Genomic DNA, 27,822 nt, shown 5'->3' with positions numbered 1-27,822 from the left:
CCCAATGACCGCCAACCTCATGGTTGGACCACCACAACTGTGCCGATCTGACCGCCATGTTACAACCGTGGCCGGCGGACCCGTCAGAGGTCCGCCGTCCCCACCAGGAATATGGTTCCTGATGGAATGACGGTGGTCCGAGTTGTACTCACCCTGGGCGGTGTGAACTCAAAGCCGCCTGGCTGATTCCAACTCAGATTTCTGCCAGCCTTTCCATGGTGGAGACCCTGCCATGGAAAAGCTGGTGGAAAGCATGGGCAGTGCAGGCCCCCCCCACCTAGCAGACAGTGCACATTACAATGGTGCTGGGGGGCCCACCCCCGTGCAACAGCACTGACATCGGCTCCATGTAGAGGTGATACCAATGCTGCCGCACAGTTTCCACTGGGCTGACCGGTGGAGACCTTGGTTTCCGCTGGTCAGCCCAGTGCAATCCTTGCAATGGGTTTGGCAGGGAGACCACAAGCTCATTGCTGGTCTCCTCACCACTAGTCTGTCGAACGACTTGTCTGCCGCCAGGTTCGTAATGAGGCCAAATGTCTTCTAGCAGGCTGGTAGAGCCTGATTCTTGGGCAAAGATAGGACAGGCCATCCCCATACAGGGCTCTATGGGCATTGCAAAGAAGCTTAAAAATACAGTGGATCCTGACCTGGAGCCAATGTAAAGATCTGAAAACTGGACCTGACGGGAAGCCTGATGGAAGATGAGAGAGATCAGTCGGTCTGCCCCATTCTGAACCGCCTGCAAATGTGACATAAGAGATTCATTCTCAGCGACTAGGAGAACATTTCCTGTTCCAAGTGACTTGTTATGAGAGCCTGTGTAATGGTATTTCTGCAGTTCAGAGGAAGCCAGAAAAAAGCCTTCAATAGCAGTCAAAAGATATTAAAAACAGGTACCACAGATTGCAATAACTTGTCTAGCCGATTGTTGTCTAGTAAAATACAAAGATTTTTTGCCACTTTTTAGCACTGACTTGAAGACAATTCTGCCTCATCCAAGATGTCACGGCACACATTCAGTCTCCAAACGTGGCTAAGTATTGCTATGCTGGAGTTTTTTCAGTAATTGGATGCGGACATTGATGATAATTCTGAGTTTTCCATGAAAATGGGGTATTACATGCATTTTAGTGGCTACCACATCAACATCTACATGTCCCGGTGTGTACTGCATATTTTCCACCTAGTAAATTTTGAAAGGTTGGACCTGCTGAAGTGTATTAGTTGAAAAAGTTGACAGAAGGTACTATCTAACAAATATTTAATTCTGACAGCATGCAAACCGTGGTTCACTTGGTAATTTTCCAAAGTACTCTTAATCGAGGCTTGCATGTGGTAAATGCTACCAAGGTATCTGTGAATTAGGAGGATATGTATGAGATTTGTGCTTAGGCTCACACTACCAAATCAAAGTATTCTGTGAAAACTTAAATATTTTATAATTGTCAACAGTATTAGCCTAATTCTCATCGCTAGGCATTGTGCCTGAGTCTCATTTTATAATGTCATTTAATGTAGTTTTTTTTTCACTGCATACGTAAAAGAGTGTTTAACATGCAACGCCTCTAACTGGTTGCATTTCATTTACCTTTAGATACGAGTGCATTATGCTAATGATACCGTAACACAGGTTTGGCAAGCAAAATGTGTCTGTCAAATCTGCGTTCTTTGAGTAAACCGGGTACAGTACAAGTCAGTACGTTGTTTAGAGGTCTCCTTGTCTCGGAATGACAATGTGTTGTGTGGGGATGATGGCTCTCAGACATTCAGAGCGCGACAGTCAAAATCCAAAACAAACAGTGTCATATTGAGTGAAAGTTTGGGAGCTAACCATTCAATTTGCTAAAAATTTGTTAGTTTAACACAACTAAGGAGCTATTGTTCTGGAGCGAGGCAGATATGATTTCCCTTATGTTATGTTAGATGGATTTTTACAGCATGCAATGTGTCAAGGGCTATCTTTTCACCTAGATTTCAAGGATTCCCTCATATCTGAGTTTGCTTGGATTTACGAGCTGTAGAGTCAGTGCTGTGTTTGTAATTCTTTTGTAGTTTTTCAGTAGGTGTGTATTAACATTGATAAAATATTACATGGCATATCTGTGCAGTGCGGGATGTGTGACGGGATGGCAATCTGTATGCTGTACTAATCTCAATTAAGAAGTCAGCAATGAGACAGAACATTTAATACTAGCCTACACTCTAAGAGGAAAATCAGGTATTTTCAATTTACCCATTTCGGCATTTTTTCAAATATATCATATGTTGCTTAATGTTCTAATTTCTTACTTATATCACATAATGACTAGTGCAGGGTGAATTTTACAAGGTACCAAACTTTAAACGAATAAAGGCTAAGCTAATTTTACAAAGCACATGCATTTATGGGCTTAGCCGCCACTTCCCCATCACCATTAAAATTTTACGCCAAATTCCATTACAACAACCCCACTATAAATGCCACCGGCACACAATATTTGGTGTTTTTTTCTCCCAGTTCTACATCTGTGTTAAATATTGAGAAATAATGTTGAGTTTTTGTGCCTGATTTTGCTCGCAGTTGTCAACTGTAGCACACATTTGTGGCAAGCAAATTATGGCTAGATATAAAAGCCAGGAGAAAATGGCATACTCAAATATCCAAAGTGAGCTGTATTTAGGTCGGGTGAGTGGTGCAAAGTAAAGAGCTTGGTGCAACAATGTTTTTAAGTGAAGTTTTGCTTTGGATTCAGAGTGGGACTGACGGCTAGGTTGCTTTCATGTTTGCTTGTTTGCAATCTTTTGCATATATATGCTGATGGCATCCAGTTTAAGAGCTATATTGTAAATTATAAAGTAAACTTCTGTTATTCTGTGCAGATGACTTTAAAGGATATAGGTGTGCAGGATAATAGTATCATGGTGTGTGTTATTCTGAGCTTCCAATTCCATTTTAAAGCCTGCTTCCTTTGTGAAAAACATTTGAGATGGATGACATTTGATTCTGGCTCAACTTTTGCAACTCAATTCAATATAATATCCAACCTCAAATTATTTGTTCTAGAACCAAATCTTTATTTCTACGGCCTACAGAGCCCTGGTTGTTGGCATTATGGTTTTGATATTCGTTACCTTGATAATGGCAAGCCTGTCCATATGAATCTAATAAAGAATATTCATCCAATATAAACAGGTGGGGGACCGCATCGATACCTACAACCAAATAGCCAAATAGTTCACACTGGTTTCCCTCTATGATCCGCTCCTTGGAGGAGCGTACTTAAAGTTCACAGTAAACAAAGCAGACTGAAACCTTCCTGCGATAGAGAATATAACAATTCTCAGGCCGTATTTATTCACAACCACATAAACACGACATGAAAAACATCATCATACCTACAGAATTCCTCCAGTCCTCTGGAGCTGTGTGTCGATCGTCAGGGGCAGCCCAGGGTGAAGAAAACAACCTGACCCTCGAAGGACTTGAGCCCCCCTTTTAAACAAGTTCTGGCTGCCCCTGCCGGTTGCCTAGGAGCCCCCACCACACCCCCTTCAGCCAATCGGCTCGCCCCTTGGGGTGAGCGCGATTTTTGAAAATTTGTGCAGTGGCCACAGTTGGGCCGCCGGCTGAAACCAGTCCGATCTGGCCGCACCTCTCCTGGGGGGCACGCTATGCCTTGGTGCGCGCCCCCTGCCCAGAAGACTCAAAGTTTGGCAACCCTTTGTAGAGCACGAAATGTTGAGTGGTCCAGCAGGTCCCCCACTGCTGACCTCTCAGGTGTTCTCACATTCAACATATTCTGGAATAATCACACATGCCTTGATTGAACAATCTATAGTAATCTTGCTAATCATATAAAGTTTTAATTTGCAGTTAAATGTCACCACTTTTCAGGTCGCCACATTCTGAACAACCTCCTATTTCACCTGGAGAATATCCACCAGTTTCTGGCATCCCAGAAAAAAAGAGAATAATTCATGATATAGAATGCTTGTTCAGCCCATTTTTGCCTATGTCACGTCCATCCTTATGTACTCCACTGAGTCAAACAAATGCTGCAACAACGAGGCATGGAGAGAGCAGTCTCGGTTTGTTCATTCTGGTGAATGGAAATGTGTGTACAGTGCAAAGTGTACGAAGTCAAGTTTTTAAACTTTGGACAAAACAAAATCATGTTCACAAAATTCCATGGAAGTAAACATCTTAGGTGACCATATAATTATGTGGAGTCGCTTGGGGACACATACAATGGATTTACGGGATGTTTTTGGAGTAAGCCTGCATTAGCACAGTACCAGTGAGGAAATTGTACAGTCCCTTCACATGAACATGCCTCATCAGTTTTCATTGAGGAACTGAATACACCATCCCAGAGAAATACTAGGTAACACGATCTCCACTAGCTCCTCTATGAGACACACGTAGGTATTTATTACTTGGCAACAACAGTTAATTAAATATGGTAATCCAGTTAGGCACTTCAAAATCGGCACTACTTTAATGTGCAAGTTGGAAGTGCACACCCCCTTGCGAAATAAATAAGCTGCAAAGACATAAGGATTCCATTGATAAGATTTAAACTTTGATAGCAAAGGTCAAACACTTGTGAAGTGCACAATTGTATTGTTCCACATTTTTGCAATTTAGCCGATTACACTGCAACATTTATGATTCTAATTCATTTTTTGCTGACCTGTAACATTGACATCTTCTCGAGGACTCAACCTGACAATCTGAATTTAATTTAGAAACATTTTGATTATTTTAATTGACCTGGGGCCATATTAATGTAAGTATACTCATTGCAGGAAGCAGAGGAGGTTCCCGCTTTCCCTGCCCTTTGTTTGGTAAGCACATTCCATATTTAAGAAGGAATCAATCTCTTTTAAAGATAACGAGTGTCCCACTTCAAAGGTACGGTTGTTTAATTTGCATGGAGGTGGTCTCCACGCAAACAGAGGAACGGTTCCTTTGCTGGGCAAAGGGCCTATCATTTTCAACCCTTTAGATTAATAATAGAAGGATACCGGGAGCTTCCTCGACCCCCTTCCCATATCCATGGGAGCTGGTGTTTGGATACCCAAGTATGAGCACCGGAGGTGGCAGGGCTATAACTGGGAGTTGCAGGCGCCATCTTGTTACTCTTTTGAATGCTGTTGTCAATCCTTTTATTTGTTAATTTATTTTATAGTAAAATATGTGACCATTAACGTTAGAACTTATGGTTTGATGATTTTGTGCTGAAACGTAAATGTCGCCTAGAAGCATACTATATGGCAGTGACTAGTCATGTAGTATATGCCTCTTTGTAAATGTACTTTATAAATATTCTTTGCACCATGACTCAGCAACTTGTCACATTATCATAATTTAAGTTTGCATATGTCATATTTCTTACAGTTTGATTTCTGAAATGTATTTCTGGTGGCTGAGGAGAACCCGAGAGCATACAAATGTGGTTTAGTTGAACACAGGTTGTGTTAGAGTTCTGTGGATTAATACAGTCATAAGAGTGTATGGTACCTAAAAGTTAAATATTTTCACACTAATGCATGCTTTACAAGCACAGGCTACATATGCAACCCACAATGTTTTGGGGTTTGAACTCATAGATCATTAGCAATTCTATCTGAAGGAAAGCATAAGCTGCTACACAGGGCTAAGTTGCCAATTACCATCATCTGGAGGTACCAGTTGTGAATCAGATTAAAGGCCGTACTTCACGTTTTAATTTCTTGAATTAGTAATCAATTCTCTGACTGTGTACTGGAGATTAATATCAGCGGTTTTTATAGACAGGCTTCTTATTCTTTTTTTTTTTTACATATACATATAAGTAGGTGTGAAAATTGACTAAGCAGTGTATGATTTGCCAGTAATTTATAACATAGTGCTTGTACAATAAATTATGCTGATTGAATCCTACCAATGTATTGTATTGCTGCTGAAGAAAACAGCAAAGATGCAAATATAGACACACCACATGGAATAACTTACAGTTTGTGGAAATTGTCTCTCCTCTTCCAGTTTTATACTGAATTATTTCTCTGTGTGTCCTTCCACTCTCTCTTTTTCTCACTCTCTTTAGCTCTCTTTATTTCTCTATTTCGCTGTTTCGTGCCAGTTACTTATCTCATTCCTTCCCTTGCCTCTTTTTCCACATTTGACTTGTCCGCCTTCCTATAGAAGCTGTTGAAAAGGAGAGTAAGGCAAATAGAGCTAATATCCATTGGAATATTATGGAGGGCATATCAAATGTTTGTGCTCAGCATCTCTTTATAGATATTTTGCAAGCTGGAGAAACAAACCGCTTTGTATTGCGTGAGAATATTAACAGTTTTATGATCAAATCTTTATGAAATATCCACTATAGATTTTACTGTGTTGGCACCTAATGATTAAAACCTGGTACATACTTAAAGAACACAATTTGCAGGAAGTATTTGTGTTTAACGTACTTTTATTTCGAAATGGAAAAATTAAATACACATATATGCTGTGGAATAACGGAAAGTAAAGTAGTGGAATATGGCAAAGGCTTAATTCATCAATAGAGTTAATGTTTTTTTTATGTGAATGCATTATTGCAGATTTTTCACCCGAAATACGGTTATTGATTACTCTCTATCTAAATCAGATATTTTCCGTGGGTTGCAAGATCATTGAAGTCTGCTGCATACATAATTTCAAGCCACAAATGTTCACTTCCCTGCTCTACATATAATTTAGAATTAGGCAAAGTTTCTAAATGTCACGTGCTTAATTTAAACGCCATGAAGACTGCTTACAACTTTGCAAAGTTTTGGTACTTTATAACACCTGCCAAGGTTTTAAAAAGAGCCAGGCAAAAATTGTTTAAAATTATTTTTCCTTGAGGAGAAACTAGTACAACCTACTTTTAGAGAATTTTCTGGCAACATTTTGTTTTGGCAAAACATTCTTTGAAAGTCATTTTTACTCTGATGGGAAAACATAGGTGACGAATACAAACTTCACTACTACCAAGGTGCAGAAATGTGTACTCTGATGGAGAAACTATAGCTTTGCACACCTGACATGGTTTGGCTGACAAAAGTGGAGGCCACAGCAAAACCAGTGCCGTATCTCCTGCATCTAGCAGCTGAGAGTACAGGACCCTCTAAAACCATGACTCTGTTCCTCAATGCCTAAAGAGAATGGTAGAGCAGACATCTAACGTAAAGTGATGTAGGCAGATTGTGCCTTTAATCTGCAATTTAAAGCGACACATTGTGGTTCTGTAAACTTCACCACAGGAATGCACATTCTCCCGATCCAAACAGCAGATACATATCTGGAAGAATTTGCAAATTAGTTAACTCATTTTGGTGGTGAACACTGTTTCGCTTGTGATGTCACCTGGCTTCCAGTGCTGTGTCTGATGCTCCAGTTGGCGAGCTCCTTTCTCCCATCAGCCTCAAAATGTTTTAGTTTTGAATGTTTTCACTATCATCCTCTGACCTAAATTTTACCATTTGTGGCCAGATTTTCTTCGAGGCGGCTCTCAATAATCGGTCGATTTGTTGATGGTGAGTCAACTGAGTGAGAGCCAAGTGAGAATGGCATTCCGCTCTCCATTGGAAACAGCCATCTCCATATGCAACCTTAAAATTGATTTGCCTGCAAATCCTGAAGCTTAGACCTGTATACTAACTTTGCTGCCTGTGTTTGGGCTGCTAGGTAAATTGATTAGGCCCAGAAAGAGATGGCCTCAGCCATCTGGAACTATTATTAAATGTGTCTCTCACTTGAAATACATAAATACTCTATACCGGTATTAAAGACTTGTAAAAATGCATGCTGCTGCTTCTTGTCAGATGAACTGTCAGCAACTTTGAGGGCTATGAATGAAATATTCTTTAGATCGATTTGCTTACAGAATGCACATTTCTAGCTTTTCTACCTAGAGACGTTGCCTCAGTATTACTGTATCTTAAAATGTGAGTATTTTCTGAAGGACATCCACGCTTTTTCTTCAGGATATTGAGCTAAAGTTTAGAGCACTGTCTTAGTCTAAGATCTCACCTCTCACACAAAGCTTTTGAGCCAGAGAAGGGCATGCCCCCATACTCCTTTGATCACCTTTACCTGGCTGAACTAAAAAATATGTTTTGCCTATGGCAGCAAACAGATGACATAGCTCACCTCTCAACTGCACAGCACATTGTGGCACAGATTTATTAAGGTCGACGCAAAACTTAATGAGATTTACCATGCCACACAGAGGCACCCTGGGTGAACCTGTGTTGCTTGGTAAATCTGGTTTAATGCAAGGCAGCACAAGTCACTCCCTTGGGTGCACTGTGCTGGGAAGTCGTTACATGGATGGAGCGTGAGTGTTCCCACTCATCCACCCATGTATTCTGAAGTTTTACCAAAACTGGTAAACCCAGGAATTTGTCAGAATTGCACGCCTTCCTAGGGGAGGTGCAAAATAGAGAAATGTATTTCTCCTTGTTGTTTCCTCTTTCTAAGTGTTCTGCACTATGCAGCACACTTAAATAGAGAAAAAGAAAGAGGAAAATGCCTCTAAGGATTGTTTTCTGTCAGGAAGGTGTCCATTCCTACAATCCTGCCTATAATCACCACCTGGCCACCAAGTGACAAGGGTGCCCACGTTGGTGCTATGCTGCAGATTATGCACCAGTGCACGCGGAGGACGGGAATGTACCATATCTTGATAGATATGGTGCATTCCTGCCCTCTCCCTTTCACACAGCACAGCAAGTTGTCTTGCTCCCTTGTGCTGCATGAAAAATAAGTCATCTGAGCCCTTATATGGAAGTTATTTAGTGCTGGGCATTGACTGTGTTAGCTGCTTGATCCTAAAATGCAATCCATTATGTGATACAGACTGCAGTGTTTCTCTAACAACATAAGGGCTTTTTTGGTTCAGTGTGAACTGTAAAATGCAGATGATTGTAGACTGGAATACGGATTTTAAATAGTAAAATAAAAAGAAATATATATGTGATAACAGATAAGAGCCTGGTGCCCCACCCACTGGGATCACTTGAGGCCCTCATAGGGGGGCCCGCCCCTCAGTTTGAAGACCCCTGCGTTAGAGCTTGCTTTCTTTAGTCAGGGCATTTTCATAATTTTGTTAAAAGAGTAATTTGGGGTTTATTATAAATAGCACAAATGTATTTGTGTTGATTATTGTTAAAGATATATGATCACGGATATATGTTATCTGAAGACAAAACCACAAACAATAATGTGTCAGCCCACACACTTTATGCCTAATAAAAAAGTACCCATTAAAAATGTCCCTACCCCTGCCTAGCCAGTCAATATCGTGAAAAAGCCAAAGTTAAAAAATGGGGGAGAGAAGGGATTCCTAGACATGGCACAGGAAACTTGAGATCTTAGGATTTAGATGACCATGGCTGAAAGCAAGGATGAAATACTGTGTTCAGCTCAAGAGAAATGTTATAACAAATACCTCAAAACCACCAGGGAGGAATCCAAGAGATGTCTTGAACAGTAAAGTTCATGCTGTTGCTCCAATCAAAAGCAGGCACCGGCAGGGTTAGACCATCAACATAAGGTTTGTTCATAGGGCACACATTCTGTGCATGCGTTCCTTAAAAGATATGGACCGTATCTTTATTGGCTATGATTTAGATCACAACCCTAGTGCCATACTTTTTCGAGTCTTGTTTTACATGCTCTACTTGTTTTGCATTTATTTCTTACATTTGTGGTCATTGCTGATGAAGTAATAGTCTGAAGGTGAGCTCTAGTTTAATAGACTTGGAACATTGACTCTTCGTGTTGAAAGGCAGATACATCAATATCCTTTACAAATCTAAAGATTCGTTGTCAACATTTATCAGAACAACCAAATAAATAAATAAATCCAGGATTTTTAAAGCTTGACAAATCACCCATGAGGGTTTCAAGGCGCTGAATTGTAGGCATGGGGAGTTTAAGTGATTTGCCCAGAATCACAGGATGCTAGGCTGATGGCGAGACTCGGACCTGGTTCCCTGAGCTCAAAAGTTGGTGGCTCAGGCTGTTAGGTCACATCCTCTAGCTCAGGGAATTATTGACAGGTGCCAAGATACGATCTGAGAGGATACTGTAGGGGTTGACTTGTTGACATATTTTCGAAAGGATTGACCATTGGTTCAGATCGATGCCCCAATCCTGCATTGGAACCTTACCAAAACTATTCCAAATGGCAATGTCAAAGAGCTTATCCATGATTGCATTTTAATGCCACAGGTGAGCAAATATCAATTCTACATCCAGGAGAAACACATTTTAACACAGGGACCGCAAAAATGTTTAGCTACTTAAGCATCCAAATGAAATATGACATGCATTTGCAGAATAATATCAAAGATCTAGCTATGAATGTTGTAGGAAGACTTATATTGCCAAAGCTTTAAACCACTGAGAAGGATTTTTAGCGAAAGTTGCCGTCTTGTCGCTAGCAAACAATTTCATTATATTCTTCAGAAGGAGAGAAATTACAGGCACAGCGCATTTAAATGCTTGCATTAAATTGTTTCTTGAAATGGGGAAAACGTTGATTCCTTGATGGTTGTGTCTTATACATCAAACTTAATGAGTTAAGTTTGTAACACTCTGGCCAAAGTAGAAAATGTATTCTGAATAAAAGACTGCCTGGTGGGAAATGAACTCAATAATTCCTCTGAAATAAAGAGATCTCTGCGTATTTTTCCATCCTGTTTTGTTCATTTCAACAAGCAGCAGCAGGAATAAGTAATGTAATTGGGCGATTAGGTAGAAATCAGCTAGTCGAATTATTTACTTGGATAAATCAATTGCTTATGCCACATCAGACATGTATTCACTACTCACAAACATCAACTAGGTATAGTAATAAGCCTTTAAAGTAAATTCACTCAAAACGAATGTCTGATACAAAGAGCATCATTTTCTGGAACAAAAGAATTCTTCTGGGTTGTAGGGCCTTTCCAAGTTGGCTTTACTGCGCTCGCTAATTTAAAACTGGGAAATGCTTCTGTGGTTATATCACATCTTTCTAATGAAATCCAACAATATATGTTTCCAAATGTTTCTTTAAATGTAATCCAAAACAAATGTAACCCCTCTTTGCACACTAGAAACATGTTTTTTGAATTTATCTGAAATCTCCAACTGCAGGGGAGTTTTTTTTTTGTTTGGGTGTATTAGGCGGGAACCGTTACCGTCTCATCGATCTCCTTTGTGGATTGATTGCAATGAACAGCATGGAATGAGTTGCAGATGGCCTAGTGTGGTTTGAGGCAGAGGAATTCTGAGCCCAGGCCCCAGTTCATCAGTGTTAGGTGGACTCTCCATGTCAGATCTGAGATGACAGCAAGATTACTGAATGGAAATCTAATGAAATCGGATGTTTCCTGTGTCTCCTGTGACTATCCTTTGATTTCAGTTAACTGGGTGGGGAGCGTAGAATCAATTTTTAGTTCTGCCTTTCATTCTTTTTGAGTAGGTAGTACGGTGAAGCACGTTAGAAGTGCAATGCAATGAAAGCTTTAGAATAAACTCATTTGCCGGTGGAAGGAAGTGAGTTAAAAGATATAGAACTTCTTCTGTCAATTCTCTTTTTCTCGTTCACTAAAATTTGAACCGTAATGGATATCACTGCGCTCCTGTAACAGGTTAGCATATCAACAATTGGGCCGAATGTTAGTGGTTTAATTTTGTGTTTCATTGTTACTTAGTACCACAAGTTCAACCTAGTGGTCGACTGTGCTCTACCAAGTGCCAATAACGTAACACCCCATACATTTATTGCATGCCTCTTCATTCCTTTCTTGGACACTACCACATTTTCAACGTTACTTTAGAGATAAAAATATTCAGTGAAATTGAGTGAAATGCCACAGAAGCATCAGATCTGTTAACTGATACTTAGTTACTAATACATTCCCATTGACTTCATCCTCCTTTGCTGCTCTCTTTCTCAGTCGCTTGAGTTTCCTCCTCACCCTCTCACTCTCATGATTTTGTGCTTTGGTATCCTCTCTTGGTTGCTCTACTCCCTGCCACTTTCAATTTCTTCATAATTTTCTTGCTCTTAAGCTTTCTCCTGCTCTTTTTATGTGGATATCTCCACTTCATTTATTCCCTCGCTGTCTCTCTCACTCTAACTTTGGTTCTTGCTCTTTCTTGTTTTTCTGCTTTCCCCTTCTTTGCAGCCTTCTCTATTCCTATGTGTCTCTGTCACCCTCTTTTCTCTCCCTCTCTTATTCTCACTCCCTCTTTTGCTTCCTTCATCTTTCTCTCCCCCTCGCTGATTATTCATCTCCTTCCTTTCTCCGCTCTTGGATTGTTCTCTCTCCCTTGCTCTTTCCTCCCCCATCTTTAATTCTCCCTTTCTCTTTAGCTTAGTCTCTCGCACTTCCTACTGGTTCTTTGCGACACTCACTTTCTTCGCATTATTCTGCCTCAATCTCTCCCTAACACATGCACATGCTTTCTCCCTCTCACTCTATGACCCATACGCCCTTTAACCCTTTGCTGTCTGCCTTTCTTACATGCAAGCTTTCTTCCTCTTTATTCCCGTCTCACACATTCTGTTTGTCTCTCATTCACCATCTCCTGTCTCTCTCACACACACAGACATACTTTATTCATCTCACTTCCTCTCTCTTTCTAATTTCTCTCGTCTCGTTATCCACTGTCTCTCTTTCCTCCTGTGACTCTCTCGGCAAAATGTCATTTACAAGGACGGAATCCTGCGTAATTGTGCCTTACGCTTACTATGATAAAATTCCCAAAATGACGTTATTACACCATGCTGCATAATTAACGCTGTTTGTAACAATAATTTAGCATAAACTCATGGGAACAATGCGAAGGATCAGAAGTTGAGCGGCTCCTGTTTCCCACACTTGTGTTTTTCACATTAATTTTTAGAGCAAAATGCATCTTTGCTCCAATAAAAGGCACGAGGGTGCATTTTGCACTGTAATACTAAAGGCTGGTTTTGCATTTACCATAATTCCATATGATTTCACAAGTTTGAATTTTTTTTGCTTAATTACGCAAGCCTTCAGTATGCAAATTTTGCACACCCCTACTCTCTACCTCTCCTTGCTCACAAACACGTATTCCCTCTCGAATCTTGTACCTTCTCTTCCCCACCCCTTCCTCTCTCACTCACTGTCATTTTTTTCCCTTTCCTCCCACATACTTCAAATATTGGTATCTGGACTGCCTTCTCGTGCAGTTCAGTCTGAGTGTTAGCAGAATGGAAACCAGATGGAGCGGCAGTTCCCACTGTTATCTCACAGCCCGCCCTGGCAAGGCTCCCGCTCCCCCTCCTTCTTGGCATGGCAGAAGTATTTGCCTTCATGTAGGAGGCCTGCTCTCGGTGCAAGCTCTCCCTACTGCTGCCGCACACTCTGAAAGCTATTACATTCCTGGAGACAAAGAAAGCGAGGTTGGTTGAGGTGAGCAGAGTAGGACCTGGTACCGGGGACCGCACGAGGCATTTAACTGCTAATTACGCAATTAGAACAAGACTTTGCTCCACTTTTCCATGGGCCATTAGCTTCGTGCACGGAAAGGAGTCTGTGTGCCGAGGATAACGTTAAAACGGGGGAGTGTGGTGCAGCATGGAGATAAAAAGGTGGTCAATATTAATAATTTCTTTATTTAAAAAAATCGATGTACACGCCCTTTCTAAATCTACTCCGCCAGCACCTTATCCAAATCCGTGCCCTGTGTTTCAGTGTCCAGAGGGGACGTTGCACAAACTGTTTACACTTCAGTGCGCTGCACACTTTTTCCCAGCGTGCACCGAGTCAAGTTATGTGCCTTGTGGGTGAAATAAGTGAAGGAAATGAGTTATGTTGTCCTCACAAATAGTCTCTTACTAAAAAGAAACATTGTTGATGCACCACCAAGGCATTCATGAGCCTCAGCAGCACTTCGGTCTGCTCAGGTCCCCATATTTTAGGCCTTCATTTGTTCCCCACTGTGGAGTTGGTCTTCATTGATTTGGAGATGGCTGTCGCAGATTATAAATATTCAAGAAGAGAGTTTCGTACCCCTTTACACTGGTGGCCGCTCAAGCTGCACTCAATTCGCCAACTGTGTTCAATTTTCTGAAATGTTATTTACTTGTAACTCCGCAGAGCTCTTGTGTAGCGGTTCCAAGTTTGTCCCTGTTTGTTATAGAGGAAACTGGTTTTCCAATTCACCATAATTTGTGTCGCGTGGTGTTTCCTGGTGAGGAGGCTCTTTTCTGGGGGGGTTAAACGATTGCTCTTCCCAAGAGCGAAGCATCAGCGCTGTACGAGCAAACCACGTGGTCTTAAGGTTTTTAATGTTGAGCCCATGAGAAGCTTGGGCAAGATTTCAGATGATGCTATAGAGTCGAACGAAAATCCTTCCAACTGGCTTCGTGGTTTTTCGTTGAACCTGCTGTAACAGTTTTATGGGTGGCTAATGCAGCTTGTGGGCCTAGAAAATTTAAGCAAAATTGTTTTGGTGACAGCATCAATGCAGCCACTTGTACTCCTCAGAGAATATAATGCATGTTTGATAACATTTCACTCTTATTTATACCATAAATTGTTTACATATTTCTTTCTAGTCACAATCCCGCCCCCATTTCCTCTAATAGTCATAGGTAGCCCACTCTTAGATGGTAGTAGCCTACATGGTAGCGGCCTGCCATAATAATACGGTACGCGCTAGGCCAAACCTGATGCTGCTGCTTGGAGATGCTGGCGGCAGCACTGACCCCTATCCAGGACTTCTGTCAGAATGCATGCGCTCTGCTCTCTCCACTTGAACCCTGCCCCTACTTGTACTGCATGGAGATCTGCTGGCCCATGTTTCTGATGAGTGAGGCTCTGCAGACCAGGTGGAAGAAGGGCTGATGGAGATAGAAGGAAGGATATGTCCTGAAATTCCCTCTGACAGTTATAAAAGGAAACATGATGGAGTTTTTATACAATATTCTTTTTTGGAGGCTGCGACTTTAACATGACCTTTTTAAAAACATGATGCCTCATTTTGTAGTGTAGCAAGGAAAGATATGGGAGCATGCTTACACGCTTCATTTGAATTTCATTTAATTTAGTACCATTTCTGTGCTATTTTAGGGAGAGTTTTTCTTTTTTTTTTTTACTTTGAAATATTAGGCGTCACCTCTGCGCATTACGGGCTGGCTGGGGGAGGTTGAAATAAATAAGCCTTTGTGCATGCCCCACCACTAGGTAAACAAGGTGCCTATGTGTCTGGGTGGGAAATATGGCCAGGAGACATGCAGTATTTAACCTACTGTGTCTAATGGTAACGTAAACAAAAGATGGAGAACGGGCAGCAGGTGTTGCGAAAAAGACAGTCACGCGGCGAGCTGGCTCAGAGGACTATCTCACCTGTACGCAGAGCATCAGGTTTTCACATTTCCAGTGTTGTCATGAGGGTATTCATTACCGTCCTGCCTCTTCAGCAATTATTTCCTTTCTTGTAATGTTGAGGCCTTGAAGTAAGCTGCTAATAATTCCTGCGATCCATCTACTGGGGTAGCATCTGTACATGGAGGAAGTAAAAAGGCGAAGTCATTAGGGCCCTGTTATCTGTGAGGCTGCGCCATCTGTGGCGCTTCCTAAGAGGCAGCTGTGTGATGTCATTCTGAAGACAAGCCGGGATAGGTCCATGCGTTCCTACAGTTTGGATGGTGGCTCAGTTCCACTGTTGCTTCATGCAGGGGATGGGAGGGACTTTTATTTCTCGCAAAACGCACGTGTTGAAAGGAATGACTAAATCCTGTGTCTTTGTCTTCCAGATCGCACTGAGAAGCACTCCACGATGCCAGACTCACCTGCGGATGTGAAGACACAATCCAGGCTGACTCCGCCAACCATGCCGCCTCCTCCGACTACGCAAGGAGCTCCAAGAACCAGTTCCTTCACACCCACAACATGTAATTGAACTTCTTTCACCTCCTGAATTTTCAGGCATCATGTACTTTAATAGTAGCTTTTTTCACGTGAAGCACAAACTATAATTTTATTTTGTTCTTGAACTCCATATTTGGGAAAGCGTAGAAGCAGCTTCTTTTGATGTGAAGAGTGGTGACTATACAGTTCTTGCATTAGAGTGTGCTTTTTAATACAGTACGACTCAACTGAAAAGAGCTACTGTGGAGTCCAGTGTGTAGTAACATGACCTGATGAGATATTGACTCTTAAGAATAAAAGCAAGTTAGTCATTCCTCACCTCAGCTTAACAGTGGAAATATAAGAGCCAATTTCATTATCTCACTTGCTCACTTGCTCAGCGACCACTTGCACTTTAATAAAAAATCGTGGCAGTAATTCAAAAATGAATCCAAGACTTTAAATATAGAATTAATTATATGACGTGCCTGTGTGCAATTGATGGAGTGCCACAAAACATGTCTCCTCTGCCATGATATGCTCATATGAACACAACCAAGTCGAATGTTTTTTTTAATTTTTTATCCATAGTTTAATTGTATTCATCTTACTTGTAAACTGCATTCTTACTTCTTGTCAGCTTGGAGGCTCAAAGTTACTGATGACCTGGCCACAGTCTGAGCCTGTGGCTTTCAGTTTGTGCAGCCAACCCAGCTGCAGTACATGCGGACCAAGGCATCTGCATCATTCATGCACTTTGCCACTTGTAGATTAGCCCGTTCCTTTAGTTTTGCTTAGTGTGATGCTCTGTTTCAAGCTCTTTAAGTTGTCAAACCTGTCTGAAAAAATAAAGAGTGCAGTCTGAACGTCGAGCTCATCCAAGGCAGTTTCCTTTTTCTTGCTCAGTGAATTTCATCAGGTTTTTGTCACTAACGCTGGCTGCACTTGACAGCAGGGAGATGTTTTTATCTCTCCTCATGCTAATGGCATACTATTTTCGAAAGATGAAACATTGCTGTGCTTTGAAAGCTTTCAGGCTACCTGATAGGTGTTGCTAGGGCTGCGGCGGGATGCCGGCGGAGCCGCGAGGAGTAAACACTAATTTAGTGTCTGTGAGGGGTGTGTATCTGTTTAAATGGGGTTGGTATTTGTTATCGATTGAATGGAATCTTCAGTGGTGACGTACTGAACTTTATCCACTGGCATTACTGCAGACTTGTCTTCTTTGCTGCTGGGAATGAGAACTCCTCTTTGGTGCTAAAGGGAGAGGCACTGTCACCCACTCCATGTAATAGCACAAGGATAACTTTTGTTGGAAAGACAGTTCTGAGTCCGCGGTCTGGTTTCCTTGATAAATACCTATGGATGTTTGATTTTTGGTGCCATTTGTAGGGACACAGTTGTTATTGAGGATGTGGTGGAACTGTGGGATATCTTTACATTTTGCAGCCCTGAGTCACTGTGCTATGAGAGGTTTCATCTTTGGGGTGCTTTGAAGCATCGTTCCATGAAGTAGCGACTTATGCAGGGTTCACCTATTCTTCTTTGCGATGGTTTTGTTCCATCAGCACATTATGCTTAAATGCTCGCGCTCCGTGTGCGAAACACTAGTCCTTGCTGGGTATGAGGAGCAGCGACTTTCATTCAACTGACATCAAGGTTTCAAGTGTGTCTTTTGTGGTTTGTGGTCGGAGATAGGATGTGTTGGAAAGAAGTGTTTTCAGTGGTTTCTGGTCAGAGATAGAGTGTGTGTAGGAAATACTTTTTTGCATGTAACGAAAAAGTGTCGTGCTTATCACAGGTTACAAAAGAACGTCCTTATACACCCACATGAACAAAACTGGGTGCATCAGGACTTACCATTAAAAAAAATGTTTTCTCGTCATTTCCAAAGGTGCATACATAACAGTGTTTTTAAAACTATTTTCAAAAGAATAAATGCCGAAACACAGTAGCTTTGTTATTTAAATTAATTCAAGTATTGACATAGGTGCATGGGGGGGAGGCATTCGACTGTAGGGGGTCCTCTTCATTGCTTGTTACTTTTTGTACAGACATAGGAATTATTAAGTGGGAACCATAAACTGGGATTCTTTGTATTGTTTTTGATGTTAATATCACATCGGAAAATCTTTCATGTTGCTTAGAATGGGCCTCAATCATGAGAACAAAGTGTGGATCCAATTAGAGTTTTTCACCCTAAACAGAATTGTTTCTGTTTTATTGTATGTTCAACAGTAACAAATGGCACAAGCCACTCGCCAACTGCACTGAACGGAGCCCCTTCTCCACCCAATGGCTTTAGCAATGGGCCATCCTCATCTTCCTCTTCTTCCCTGGCCAATCAACAATTGCCACCAGCATGTGGTGCGAGGCAGCTCAGCAAACTGAAGAGATTTCTCACCACCTTGCAGCAATTTGGCAATGACATTTCACCGGAGATTGGGGAAAGAGTGCGCACTCTGGTGCTAGGACTGGTGGTAAGACATTTACAGTAGCCATCTACCATCAATTTTTTCACACTCCAGTTTTATTTTAACCACTTAAGGACTCATTAATTGATTCATGATCCAACACCATGTTGAATGATTGTGTGCTAGTTTTCATGTTCAGAAAGTTCATTTTTGCAAAGAATCATGATTTGTAAATTCCAAAAGGGTTCTTTGAAGGCTTCATTTTACTCAATAGCAAAAATGCAGGTCCCCTTTTAGTTTGTCATTAGCTTGGTTACTACCCCCCACTCTTTGCCGTGGACCATTTTGGCTGTAAAACGGGAAGCAAAATATTAAGTTGTCTTTGCAAAGCTGCATGCTTGTGCAGACTATCTTCCTCTGACACAAGAGAGATGTGCGTAGTCCCATGAGACCCTTGTATGACTGGAGGAAGTTTGTTGCAGCACAGACCATTGGGACCTGGTTTCAAGGTTGACAACCATTGCAGAACTATGCAAACATATGACTCATGGGACTTTCACACCGGCACAAACATATTTTCTTGCCTTAGACCATTCTTACCTCAGTTAGCACTACATTGAAACTCTACTCTTTTGTTCGTTGTATAGGTTTTATAATATCAAATTAATCACCATATCTTATCGATACAGAAGCAATATGGACAGCAGCAGCATGATTACATTGCATGTGTTTTTTGTCATGTTTCACTACTTCCATTACATTTAGTTAACTGCTGTCTCACCCTTTTTAGCTTTACCATTCCATCTGTAGCTTCTGATATCACCTAGTAGGAGCAATACTACTTTACAAAATGCAAGAGGGATGCTTGTTGAAAGTTTGGGATATACATTTAAAGGTCACCAATTACAAGACGGAAACACTCGATTTGAAATTTAAAAACTCATGTACAATATAAAATGTCATTGTCACATTGAGTAATATGACTAAATGAATACAGTCATTGTAAATTATACTTGACCTGAACTTACATTTCCCAAAATAATTATTGTACAAGCTCATTACCCAGACATGCTGTCATTGTCAGCGAAGCACATTTAGAATAACTAAAATATGTACATACATACCCTAAAAGAGTTCGGCAAGGAAGGTAGGATGGTATATAATTGTGTACTTTATGTAAATTTGCATAGCTCAGAATTATCATATTAGGATCACACATAATTGTGCTTTTTGTATTAAATGTCATTGATATAATTTCCTTACAAATCAGCGGTGGTTTCAGATATTCCTAAGAGATAAAAAATATGTATTTTTATCCCACAGAACTCCACTCTGACAATTGAAGAATTTCATTCCAAACTGCAAGAAGCTACTAACTTCCCACTGCGACCTTTTGTCATCCCATTTTTGAAGGTATTGCACAGTTCAATGGTCCGAAAACAATTTCAAACCATATTGTTGCTAGGTCACAGATGCATGTTGCAGGCCTGCGTTTTAAAAGAGAAGAGGGGGGGGCGAATCCTGGATTTACGACCTCTTCAGAAGAATTTAATGGACATGACCGTCCATCAGAGTAAATGCTTTATTTTCAAACATTTCTGTTTGTGTTGATAGCCGGGGATTTATCTCTGTAGTATTCTTATCTGGCAGAATTTTGAGTTTGCCTAGCAGTTACATTTTGTGTAATTCAAGATAAAGGTATCTCAGCAGTGTTTTAAATGGTGTCTGCTTTCAGCTCAGTCGATAACGAGACTAATGCCAAGAGATATGCATTCAACTTTTAAGAGTTTGTTTAAACGTCTATTAGAATATGGACACTTAAATGAATTAAATGATACCTGCCCTCCCTATATTTATTTGCATTGCATTTTAAGGGCCTGTCACTAGTGAAATGGTAATTCCGATCTAACTGTAAACTCCTATTTTCAACCGAAAACGGATTACAAATTTGTGGAATTCACTGCGCAGGGATTTAGCATGTGGGTTTAAACCCAGGCACAGCTCCACCTCCCAAAAGAAGCTAGAATTCATGTATGGTATAAGAGGTTATTGAGGAAACATGTGGAAACACGTAGCAATATCTTGGCCAACTTTTGATATCCACATTTTGAGTCATTAAGAGATACCCACGCTGCTATCACAGGTCAGCTCGTAATCTGCCTCATAAGTAATTCTGCTGTCACCGTGTACTGTGCTAAACAGCATCTTTATTACTCAAAATGGGACACTTTTAAATGGATCAAATATTCCAAAAGGAAAACCTCAATAGAAGAAATCCTATACATCGATTTATGTTGTGAGTGTATAGAAAGATTAATTTACTCCTCACAATTGCACAGACCATTAGAAAGATACAACACATTTGACTGTCTTACCACATTAGTTCCGTAGTAATTCTGCTTCACTGTCTTTTGGTAATGAAGAAATTAGAATTGTTTAAAATGTTATAAGGATTGAAGTGTGTTTAGCAAGATGTAAACTTTTCTTTGAAAATAGCCAGTTTGATCAACGTTGTCATCCTGAGAATGGCGTTCTATGAATGGAGTATGGTGTTAAAAATAGACAATATTTTCTAAACAGGGAAAACCTAGTAAAATGATAAATTTTACATGTGGAATTTTTATATGAGTTGGTTAACAAATGTTTAAAAACAAAATTTGAATGCTACGAATTACACACAACTATGGTATATTTCAACACAAAACTCGAAGTATATGTTCCTTTGACCACCTTCTGGAAACTTAACATTTTTCCCGAACGATAGATGATCACTCATTGAATTGCTTAGAAATGCATCAGAAAGACATTTCAGTTCAAGGCCCCATCATAGACGTATAGTAAGAAGTGGATACATGACTAGTGATTCAGGAAGTTGGTATATGTAGCCTACTCTGCGGTAGGATGTGACCAGCTCGGTATAGTAGAGTGTTTCAACTGGTGCCCTTACAATCGCATAGGGAACCAAGGAAAATCTACACCACTTTGCAAATTAACTAAGATCTTTTGTTTAGTTGACGCCCAAGAGGAAATTAAAACCATAAATATGAGTTTCAAACAGTTTAACAAACACCCTGTGAGATCGTTATTACGGTTTAATGAGGGAGAGGTTGAATAGGAGTCCATCACAAATGACATGACATATGGAACTATCATATCCCAAATGTTTTAAACCTGTGTTACAAGGTAGTGTAGGAATCCAAGGGATTGGGTTCTAGAGACTATACCTCCTGATGGTTAACCTCAAATTAGGGACTGAGTAGAAAAGGCCTACCAATACAACACACTGCTGACATCAGAAATATCATCCAGGAACATACAAAGGCTGGAAGGTATATACTTTGGAAGAGAAGTGAAAGTTGTTGGGAGGCATTTAACTATCAAAGGGGTATAAATAGAGAACATGAGGTGATCGAATTCCATTAGAAACAGTGTTTGGAGCAAGAGGACATGAGATGAGTCTTGTAGTTAGAATTCTTCACAATAATATTCATAGTGCATATATTATAAGATGGATGGGAAATGATGCAACAGCCATTAGGAGCATTTAAGGTAGTATCTGTGGCAGAGTTTAATACATATATATTCAGAGCAATGGATTTTTATTTAGTGTGTAATATTTCTAGGGCCATTTGGTACACTCTCATTGAACTGGTAATTGTGTTTTGTTATGTTACATTATGTTATGTTATAATTGTTACATCATGTTATGTGGAATATATTAAGCATGCTGTTACATGTTGGGTTTCTGCCACTAAGGGTTCATGGCTCGAGAAGGAAGAAAACTGCAAAAAATGAAAAAGTGGTCATAGGATAAGTGTAGTTTTAGTTTCTGGCAAAAAAGAAAGGTGGAGTGGCTTTTACATAAGTCAAGGGGAATTGAGTTCCTTAGAATGGGAGCAAAAACAAACAAGTATTGGCAACACCAGTAGGTCCTGCCTATGTAAGAGAAATTGGGTTTGCAAATGTGGTTTAGCAATGTTGTACAACAGCATGGCTGCTGTTCAACAGGACTAAAGGTTAGTGTTATGGAGAAGAGTGGCGTGGAGTGTCATAGAGTGGAATGCTGAAGAGTGGAGTAGAGTATTGTAGAGTGGAGTGGCAGAGAGTGCTGTGCATTGGAGTGGCATTGTGTGGAGTCATGTAGAGTGGCATACACTATAGCAGCATATAGTAGAGTGGACTGGTGCAGAGTTCATTGGCATAGAGTGTTGCAGAGTATAGTGGTCTGGAGTGCAGTGGCATTGAATTCAGTGGCTTACAATGCAGCGTCAGTATAGTGCAGAATGAAGTGGCATGGAGTGGCGCAGAGTAGACTGATGCAAATTAGAGTGCCACAGATTAGAGGAGAATGGTGTAGAGCACAGTGGTATAGAGTAGAGTGGCATGGAGTTATGAAGAGTGGGATGGCGTAGAGTTGTGTGATGCAGAGGGCAGTGATATAGAGTAGTGTTGAGTGGTATAGAGTGGTGCAGAGTAGAGTTGCTTAGAGTGGTGCAGAGTAGAGTATAGTGCCATACAGTGCAGTGGCAGAGAGTGTAGCGGTATGGAGTAGAGTAGAGAGATGTAGAGTTCAGCGGCAGAAAGTGCAGGGTTGCAGAGTAGTTTGTCAGAATGCAGTGGAGAAGAGTGGAGGAGTTTGGCGTAGAGAGCAGTGGTTGTAGAGTAGCATGCAACGGGTTAGAGTACAGTGACATAGAGTGCAGTTGTGGACAGTGCATTGGCGAACAGTGCAGTGGTTAAGAATAGAGTGGCATAGAGTGCAGAGGCATTGAGTGGAGTTGAAGAGAGTGGGATAGAGTGACATAGAGTGCAGTGGTGTAGAGTAAATTGTTTCAGAGTAGAGTGAAGTGGTGTAGAGTTGAGTAGTGTAGGATAGAGTGGCATAGAGTGTAATGACGTAAAGTGGTGTAGAGTGCTGTGGCATAGAGTGCAGTGATGCAGAGTAGATTAGAGTGGCATACAGTGGATTGGCATAAAGTGTAGAGGCATATAGTTGAGTGTTTCAGAGTAAAGTGCTTTGGCGTATGGGGTATTGTCATTGAATGCAGTGGCATTGAGTGCAGTGTTGCAGAGCATCATAGAGTACAACGGTGTGTAGTGGAGTTGTGCAGAGGAGGTTGGTATGGCCTAGACTGGAGTGCAGTGGCAAAAAGTGCAGTGATGTTGAGTGGCAAAGAGTGCATTGCCATAGAGTAGAGTGGTACAAGGTACAATAGAAAGGCATAGCGGGATGTGGAGTAGAGTGCGGTGGCATAGAGTGGAGTGGTGCAGAGTGCAGTGGAGTGGTGCAGAGTAGGGTGCAGTGGTGTGGAGCCGTGCAAAGTAGAGTGCAGTGGAGTATTCATGGTGTGGTAGCACACTGCCATTACAGATAGCACATTTTCAATTGAAACAACCATTACATTTGCACAGACATACAGTTTTACTAACAAAATTATCCAGCGCACAGAAGAAAATGTGTGGAAATTGTGTTAACTAGTTTAATGAATCATTTTGATCATATTAAAGTATTTGTTTCCAACACCCTTCAGAAATTACCAAAAAATGTGCCTCATTTGTGTGGTCATAATTCCAATATGCTCTGAAATACTTACACAGCCAAGTTAAATGTCGTTATTTGCAAGAAGAAAACTCTTTCTAACCCCACTTTCTAGCAAGAGTGTCACATTAATCCTCTCACTTTGAAGTCAGAGATAAAAGGGTAAACAAAACACCCTTGGAATACAGTGCCTGTCATTTGACCTTGTCTTTGAATACACAGCAAATATGACAAGATAAGAACAAGATTTACAGCCCTGTTTACTGTAAGGGACCACTCAGAAGGATTCTGTGAATAAAGTTTGGGCAAGGGAAGGACCAAACTCAAGCTGGCCAGCCTAGAACAAATGCAACCAGCAAGTAGCAAACAAGAAAATGTGAGTTACAAACCACAGAGTCAATCAAAAACAACAGGCTGAATGTATTTCTAGGTCAACTTTCTGAATGTCCCCAAGATGTCTTTAGCAAATCAGACAGTTTTGCTGTCTGTTAGGCTGAGACCTAAAAAGAGCATCTCTCCTAATGAACTTTGTTAAAGTGAAAGACTGGTTAGCAAAGTTATCTCTTAAGAGAGTAGCGTAAAGGTGATCGGAGAGGAAAATAAGCATTTTATTGGCTAAGGTACAATACAAAGGCTGTTAAAAGAGGTCCTAGCATGGAACAGTAGCTAAGTATTCTATTGCAAAAGAGGTGATGTGTGACTAAAATATAGAGAAGAATAGATGAGGCTGGCAGTGTGATTAAAGATTTAAGGCTGACTCAAGATGGTATAATGCCTAAGTAGGCACTGTTACAGTATTCAAACCTCAATCCAGTGAGTACAGACAGTGAGGCACCATAGATGTCAAAGGAGACAAAGGGGAGATCTCTCAAAGTTTGCACATTTTGATCACTGAAGTAGGGGGAAACAGGGACCAAAGTAAAATGGCCAGAGAAAAGGGTTTGGTGGATCAGCAGTGCCCTCGCCAATAAGGATTTTTCCTCCACATTAAGTTTAAGTCTGAGAAGTCTCATTCATCACATAACCTCCAGGGAACAGTCTTGTAGTGCAGAATCCCCAGACAATCACCCAGAAAGATTACATGTTAGTATAATGTCATTTGTAGAATAAAGTGGTATGTCACAAGATCCAAAAAAGGCAAAAAAAATAAATGTTATCTCCTTTGCAAAAAGAGACTATAACCCACACAGCTGGCTCCATCATCATCGTGAGGTGACTGTAGAGGATTCTCACTTTCAATCTTCATTACTTGTTTGATGTTTCATAAGATATGGTAGACTCCTTAAGTATCCTTAGATGCACTTCCCATCAAGGATTTTGTTGTTTTGGTCCATCAAGCTGCGAAAGCTGTTGACTGAAGCAAACTTTACCTTCAGTTGATGGAAGCTGCCATTACTGTTGTCATCAGGTCAATAGGGACCACAATTCTTTATTGTAGGCGCCTTCAGTTCTGAACATGGCCCATATGCAAATATTGTATTGAACAAAAGTTCATTTTGCTGCAAAATTTGATGCTGATAGGAGACATCAGATATCACTGTGAGGAGAACCCAGTCCTTGTGGCCACTCTTCCACTTCCCACCCCTTTTAATGAATGTTAGGGACACATTCCAAGGATGCTAATGGAAGTCACACGGGCCTGTTGTAAATGGCTACGTTTGTCCATGTTGCATGGGTGGGCAGTGACCACTTCACAGGTGGAGGGCCAGTGGGCAGTGACCACTTCACAGGTGGGGGGCCATACCGAGACCTTCAACCAAATAGCAAAATAATTCACACTGGTTCCAAATCTGTAATCCTCTCCCCTGAAGGAGCGTACTTATCTTCTGTCGCCCGCCCCTCAACCTTCCAGGAGACAAAGCAGACTGAAACCTTCCTGTAATAGAGAATATAACAATTCTCAGGTCGTTTTTATTCACAACCATATAAACACGACATAAAAGAACATTATCACATTTTTACTGTATTTTCTTTTTCAGCCTTAATTTCCAATACTTATTTACAACATACATCTCAATTCATTTTAATGGGGCAAACTCTCCACTTCAGAACTGCAACAGCTCAGTGGGTGATCAGAGCAGGCGCTCAGTAAGAAAACATTGATGAGGGTGTTAGCCATTGCAAACCTCTTCAACATAATTGTAGCTCATTGCCATCGGGTTCACAACAGTTAATTACAAATGGAATAGTTGTTGACCATTATAGTTCCAATTCAGAATTAGGAGTGCAGAATGAAACACTGCGTTCAGCACTAATATTGCAAGGCTGATCACACTTGTGTTTCTGAACCTTTACACCTAGGACTTGCAAACAGTTAAATTCCTAAACTAAAAATGTTCGCCCAATGGGATATGCATCTCTACACTCCTATAACTTAATCATTGTCTTTTCCTCATTGAGTCTTTCCGTTTCTCTTCTACTGCATCTCTGGCCATGCATCTCCCTCGCTCTGGCCGCTCTATCTGTAGCAAATAATTTTGACATCCTGGGACGCTTATTCTTTGTCAGTTTTATCATATGGAAGGAATTTCCTGTGTAAGTATCATAGGTTTCTTTGCCTGTAAAAATGGCTCCCTCCAGGGTCAAGCTGCCAGCAGAAAAAATAAATTGCTCGGAGGACACTTCCCGATTCTTCTGTCACTCCTGCACACCATATGCTTCCCATATCATTTAGTTTGGATCACTGAAATCAAAGATGAAACTTTTTGTCTAATTTTAGTACTTTTCCTCAAAGGAGACATTAATGACAAAAACCATATGGTTGTGGGAACACGGCCCTTAATAAGTGCATCCAAACGCAGCTGTAACAATATGCATTAAAGTCTTGTTTTCATTAAGCTAATGTAACCCGCAGACCCTCGACTCCATTGTGCTTTTATAGCGAAACATTTACTGGAAGGATATTAGACACCATTCTAATTACCTAATCTGGCACCAGAATTAGAACAAACAAAATTGCTTTGTATTACCATATTGTCTTAAATTGAAAGAAGATGTCTATGGAATCACTAAATTAAACCAAGCTCCAAACTGAAGGCTTTCTCTTGTGTCATCCATACGTTCGACTTTGGAAGCCATGGCCTTTATGTTTCCCATTAGTGTTTCTGCTGCATCAGGGAGCATAGATTAGGAAATGAAGGAAAATAGACATTATCCAGAACTCTCTTTCTCCAGCAGCAGATTGTGAGCCTCCCAGCAAAATCGAGGTAATCATTTGTTTCTGACCACATCAGAGCAACCTTTTCTAGGCTTCAAAGTGTTCGATGCTTTTACACAGGGTGTTTTATAAAATTTTTAAAGGAAAGTCAAGCATTACTCCAATTTGCACTCCAGCAGCCCCTGTGATTCTATGCCCATTTGTGCAGCTATAACTACAGAAACTCTCTGGTTCATGCTCGTAACTGCTCTACTGAATGTATTAAGGGTGATCCTGGCGGCACGCCAACCAGGCCTTGCCAAAAGACATCTGCACACAACATGTCCAGCACATGAGTCAATTTTCCTAATTACCATTCAGGAATTTGTGTCTCTGAGCCTGCATAACTAAATCTGCCTCCTCACGTTAATATTCTCAGTTTCACTAAGAGATGAGATGTATTTGGTTTTAAAGTGATATGTACAAAAGTGCATGGAGCTCCTATCTGCTCTCTTACAGCACACACACACACACACACACTCTCTCTCTCTAAGAAGGCAAAAAGTAAATGTGGCCCAATAACATGTTATTTAGAGTAACTGTAGTAATACATGCACATTCACATATTAAGTTCTGTAGTCCCATGTTAATCCAAAATCCTGCAAAGTTGGTAAAATTGACTTGAGAAAAAGACAATTTACTACCTCCACAATGACTTTGCAGAGGGGAACAAATCTGTTAATAGTCAAAAGGTATTTTTATTGTGATTGCACCTTTCTGTATGAATTTCACCCCTTTCATCCTGGTTTTGGGTAAATCGTTTTTTATAACATACATAACAAAAACATCATTGACTA

General features: G+C 40.8%; 1 protein-coding gene across 3 annotated transcripts in view; it reads left to right on the top strand.

The window, feature by feature from the left end:
- The window catches only part of RUNX1T1 (RUNX1 partner transcriptional co-repressor 1), a 149,988-nt gene that overhangs the window by 82,777 nt on the left and 39,389 nt on the right, over positions 1 to 27,822 (top strand). For all 3 annotated transcript variants that reach the window (XM_069220464.1, XM_069220463.1, XM_069220462.1), the window contains exons 2-4: positions 15,783 to 15,920; positions 18,115 to 18,356; positions 19,614 to 19,703. In XM_069220464.1, coding sequence (XP_069076565.1) covers positions 15,783 to 15,920; positions 18,115 to 18,356; positions 19,614 to 19,703 — 470 coding nt within the window. The remainder of the gene's footprint in view (positions 1 to 15,782; positions 15,921 to 18,114; positions 18,357 to 19,613; positions 19,704 to 27,822) is intronic.

Source organism: Pleurodeles waltl, chromosome 2_2 (assembly GCF_031143425.1).
Source record: "Pleurodeles waltl isolate 20211129_DDA chromosome 2_2, aPleWal1.hap1.20221129, whole genome shotgun sequence".
Classification (NCBI taxonomy): Eukaryota; Metazoa; Chordata; class Amphibia; order Caudata; family Salamandridae; genus Pleurodeles; species Pleurodeles waltl.
This window is presented reverse-complemented; position numbering and strand designations above follow the sequence as displayed.